Source organism: Frankliniella occidentalis, unplaced genomic scaffold (genome assembly GCF_000697945.3).
Source record: "Frankliniella occidentalis isolate FOCC.00 unplaced genomic scaffold, Focc_3.1 Scaffold11, whole genome shotgun sequence".
Lineage (NCBI taxonomy): Eukaryota > Metazoa > Arthropoda > Insecta > Thysanoptera > Thripidae > Frankliniella > Frankliniella occidentalis.
The window spans coordinates 1,244,022-1,249,436 of NW_026267141.1; the positions used below are offsets into that span (position 1 = coordinate 1,244,022).

Below are 5,415 nucleotides of genomic sequence, written 5' to 3' on the forward strand. Positions count from 1 at the left end.
CGCGCTCAGATGGGTTGGCGGGGCGGGCTCGGGTCGGGTTGGGTCCCGCGCAGTCCTGCCCGAGCGAGTGCGTGAGTGAGGAGTGCAAGGAGACGAGCCAGACCGGACCAGACCCGGCGAGGGCAGCAGACGCGACCCCGACTCAGCCGCGCTTCCAGCCGCTTCCTGGCCGCCGCAGCCACCCTCTCTGCTCAGCTCCAACCACCGTCTCTTCAGTCTCATCAAAAACGTCGCCATGAGCAAAGGTGAGTGATTTGCATCACGCGTGTCGAGGGAGAAAATACATCATCACTGCCGTCGTTTTGTCAGGATGGATTTTATTGGGCGATACCATGTCGCTAAAAAAGCCATCATCGCCTTTCGGGGAAATGGTGTACATACGCCCAGAGACGCAATTTGACCCACTTATTCGAAAAATCTTAGACATTGAGTCAACACAACATCTTTTTTACTAGAGTAGTTGTTGTATCAGTTACGAATGCACACTGATACAACAGTAGTTTCCAGTTACTAGTTTTAAAAGATAAACGAAAGTAAAAGCCACAAAGTACGAACAACTTTACTGAATTTTTCGGGGACATATTACTAAGCGTAAAAAAAAAAACAAGTAAAAATGTCGAGGTGGCCTCAGCTAAGCCACTGTGATGTTCGGGCAACAGCCATCAGTTTTCAATGCCGGCAAATGAACGAAAATGTGTTTTCCAAAATCGATAGAGCATCAGATATACCAATAAATAGTCGAAAAAATAACATAAACGTGCCACTGGAAACTGCGTAATGACCACTGGGCGATGACGCCGCCGCACGTATTTCGGTTCTTGTGAAATATTGTCTGCGAGCGAGCCCTTTACTTAAAATTTCGATTGCATTATCGGATTTCTCGTCAAATTTCCGATTAAACGATCCATGTGTGATACGGTTCTGACCGGTTCTGACCTATAGTTTGCTTGCTAGGAACATTTTGAGGCTAATGTCCTTTTCAGTTTTGTTAATTGAGCTGGGAACCAATATAAACTCGTTTTATCGGAGAAACTTTACGGGGAATCCGATGGGTGACATCGTAAATTAAATTTGGGGGCTGTCTTAGAATATTCCACAAGAACTGAATTACGCATGGAGTCATCGTCATCATCTAGTGATCGACAAGCGTCATTACGCAGTTTTCAGTGTGGACTGAACCAAAAGTTCGGTTCAGCCTACAAGATCTTTTAATATGATTAACCTAGTGTACAAGTATGCACTATTAAAGCGGAGTAGGGGAGCCCTTGAGGTTTGTAGTAAGCAAGCGTAAAGTTCCCCTCGGTCCTCGTGACTCGCCGATCTCACCTCGCTACTGCCAGCCTAAAGCCCCCTGGCTTCTGATACGTGGTGATAACCCGCCCCGGCGGCGCCGAGAGGAGCATGCATTCTCCCCCTCACCCGTCACCCCCCCCTCTCCCTCTCTCTCCCTCTCTCTCCCTCTCCCCCAGCCCCCTCCCTCACACCCGCATACGGTGGAACGCGGTTAATTGCCCGTGCGGTGTGATTGGGACGGGATCATCATCAAGTATTGAACCAGGACGATAAAAGGAAATAGGCGACGGAGTCGTAAACGGGAAGGAAAAAGCCGCAGAGAGTATTGTACAGTTGTTTGCAACTGCGTAGTGGGTAAGTTGAGTTATACAATGTTTTGGAATCAAACGCCAGAGAGTGGAGGTGAACGTGATCGCACCAGAGTGCGTCCCGTGTTAAATTTAGATCGGCTTACGCGCACTATCATGCCATCCGCAGACAACTGGTAAAATAAACACACTGTTGCTTATATGTATTTTATTTAAGTGTTTACAAATTTTATTTTTTAAACTTTAGTCGGTAGAAAATTAGTACGAACAGTGCTAGATGCGGCTAGATGCCTCTGAGATCTTAGGAAGCAATGAGCAGCTTAGTTTTAAATGGAAGGATAAACACACAAAAATCTTATGGACTATTTGATTCATAGCTTACTGAAATCTGTAAACATGCTCAGCTTACGCATTTTATATTACGCCAGTATGAACAAATTTGTTGACTTTGTGGACTTCAATTTCGACGATGAACAAATTTGTTCATACCGGCGTTTAAGGATACAAAACTGTCGCTTATTCGACACGTTTGTAACAAGCGCTTGCCCACATTCCAAAATTAATTAGTTGAATTAAGTACAGAGCTAGGCCCAGAGTTAGTGCTGTCAATCGTCATCGAGCGGGTAAAGACAATATTTTTTTTGCAAATGTTTTACATTTTAAATCGGCTGGAGTTTATGCGATAAATAGCTAAATGATTTTGATCGGGCAAACAAGACAAGGGGCCACCGGAGGCCACGCACGCGACGCGAATGGGGAATCGTCGCTTTTAACAGAAACGCACCGCGGACTGTGGCCCGCTCGCGCCCAGTGGGTTTTCCCCGCCCCCACAATCTTCGCATTTACTGAACGCTGCCGACCGAAGTCCTGTTGCAGACCCATCATTATATCCTTTACGAGTCGCGCAGTTTGGTTTTGCTGTCAAATATGATAGTCGTCGAGATGTGGTGCGGGTTAACCACGAAACATGAGACGATACCGGTAGCGAAATCTCTTACACCAATTAATTTCAACCGCCGGAGACGGATAAAGCCGTATGCACTTGGTAGAAAAACTGTGTCGGGCTGCCACTCTGCGCCATGGCGACCAAGTGCTCTACTACCTGTCATCGGGTTAGTGACTCCGTCGTGCTTTTTTTCTGTCCCTCCCTTCGAGTTTGCGCCGGCGGCCGACTTTGTAGTCGATAATGACCTGTCAATCAAACTGATAACCGCAGCTCCTGTCCAACGCTCGTTTACATGTGTTCTGCTCGCGTGCCAGATTCCCCAGTGCAGCCAACGAAAATGCTCGAGATTCCTTTTTGTTTTTTACTTTTTTGGGGGGTGCGGTCCTACTTCTGATAACCACTGTATGAACCAACCTCCGTATGCAACGTCCGTTTATCAAACGTGTACCGAGCAGTATGGTTGGTAAACACTAATTATTGGGGACTTTACTTGCTATCATTTTCATCACTTGTATGCAAGTTTTCCAATTGCTAGTTGAGCACTTCAGGATGTCCATAAGACTTGAGCTCCTGTCGGCACCCGGCGATGATGTTTGTCTTCTATGGCCGCTTACGATTAACGACCTGATCCTGTTCCCTCTCCTCCTGCCGCTTATCTAGGCCCCCTCAGCTCAGCTCACCGCATATATTTGCCAGAAGTCGGGAGGGGGAGGACCGAAAGCAAAGCGGAGCGTAGTACATTGTGGGCTTAAGCCTTACAGAAGCATGTGTATGCATTGTGTGCTCTGTAAACTCAAGTGTGTAGGCTACGTACATGTATGCGTTATTAGCTGAATACCTGCATGTATGCAGAAAATACTTGCGTACATGATCACATGTACATCACATGTTCACACGTAGCGCTCTATGCTAAAAGCTATATGCCGAAGTGTGTACTTGGCCATGTATGCAGTATTTGCTGCACACATGGTCATGGTCATGTACATACTATTTGCTACATACATGATCATGTACGCAGTATGCTGCATACATGTAGGTATTCAGCAAATAACGCATACATGTACACACTTGGGTTTCCAGAGTGCATACACAACAAGGACTCTGCCCTGCTGTTAAAAACCGTAGATCTTTTTCACTTTTACTAGGCTGATTGTGAGGGAAGAAATGTTTGTGACTCTTCTGAGCGGGACGATAATTTTTCATGAACTGTATGCATGAACTTGTGCTGCCGTTGCCAGAACTCCTTCATTGTAAAATACTTGCAAACCACAATCTGTGATCAATTTATTTATTGGAAATTGCTAAAGTTGATGATGTAGATGGTCGGGGGGCTCGAGGTGCTCATGGTGTGCAGCAGATGCCTCGGATGTTTGCACTCGCCGCTCTCGTCGGCCTCCTTTTAATCGAGTCCCTGGGGCGTTACTCCTCCGCTCCTCCCGCGACGAGAGCGCGCGCCTCGCGAAAGGGCGGCGGGGCGCGACGGCGGGTCGTGAGTCCCGGGCCCCGCGAGCGAGCGGCCCTCATAGCCACGAGGAGCGATCCATCGCATGCGCGAGCGCGACCGCCACAAATTTAGAGCGTCAGTGTCTCGGAATCTGTCTCTGTGTGTGTGTGTGTGTGTGTGTATTTATTAACTCTCTCGGTAAGGGGCGCGCGTGCTACACCCATTGCAGACTCACTATGTGAGTTCCGAAAAAAGGGGGGGGGGGTCAGAAGATTTGTCAGCGCAGCATTAAAACGACTCATAGGCCTAATGAATTATTCAACTACTATAGTGCGTTCTTCTAAGGCGCTATCGTAAATTATTTGACCTTCAGAAGTGAATCATTTCACCCTGCTCATTTATTTCAACGAATTCCTACAATAAGCTACTCTTTGCCCTTTTCCAGTCTTAATTGTTTGATAAGAAAATTGCCTTGCAGTCAGCAATTCTCGGCCACCACCGTGGGCACAATGACACACAAATCTCCGGGTGCAAGACACGACGACACGCGCCGCACCGCACCGCACGGCCCCTAGGAAGACCGAAGAAGACGCTACTACTGTCTTCTTGCGGCCTCCCGCAACTTTAGCGAGTCTAATCCGAGGGGTACCCCGCTACCAAAATACAAGGAACGAGTTGCCGAGTTGCCGCGAGTAAGAGGCGAGTTGGAATCAATTTTTTGAGAGTTTTGCGCGATTTTAACGCGAGTTTTCGCGGGTTGGACACGAGTCGGGCGCGAGTTGAGCGCGGGCAAATAAAGCTAAAACGAGCTGGCCGACCCCTTTGGCGGTCTAATCCTCGCAGTGTAGTCCGCTGTCGGGGCGCTGCGAAATAGTCGGGCCGCGCGAGACAAAAGCAGGCAGCCCTGATATGTTGGCGTGGCGGCGGCCCTGCGCCGCGCTGCGCCGCGCTGCGCCTCGTGCGAGTAACGCCGCGACACCTATTAGCAGATCGGCGGGGCGGGGCGGGGCGGGGCGGGGCGAAGGATTGGGACCGATAAAAGGATCGTCGGCGCGCGTGTGGCGGGGGAGGGGGGGGGGGGTCACCCCGCCTTCACTCCTCTCGCCCATCATGATCCTTTACAAGCGGCCGCGCCGTTCGGTGTCCCTTTTTAAGGTCAGAGTGACGGTGAGCGAATATGTACCGCTACACGTCAGCAGAGGCCGTCGCACTCAAATAACCAAACTTGTTATTTTGCCCGGACCGGGCATGCTGCTGGGGAGCTGGGGTTCCCCCCCCCCCTCTATCCCCCTTTTGTGTACCGTCCCTTCTGCGGATCCACACGCGTGTGTTTGTGTGAGTTCCGAGCCGTTTGCGAGCACGCGTGTGTGTGTGTGGGGGGGGGGGGGGGTTTGTTCATACCGGCGTTTAAGGATACAAAACTG

General features: G+C 49.5%; 1 protein-coding gene across 1 annotated transcript in view; it reads left to right on the forward strand.

Moving 5' to 3' along the window:
• Positions 1-30: 30 nt before the first annotated feature.
• The window catches only part of LOC113207342 (aquaporin AQPAn.G), a gene marked incomplete in the record, with an annotated part of 38,579 nt that continues 33,194 nt past the window's right edge, over positions 31-5,415 (forward strand). The window contains 1 exon segment of the mRNA XM_052277673.1: positions 31-245. Coding sequence (XP_052133633.1) covers positions 236-245 — 10 coding nt within the window.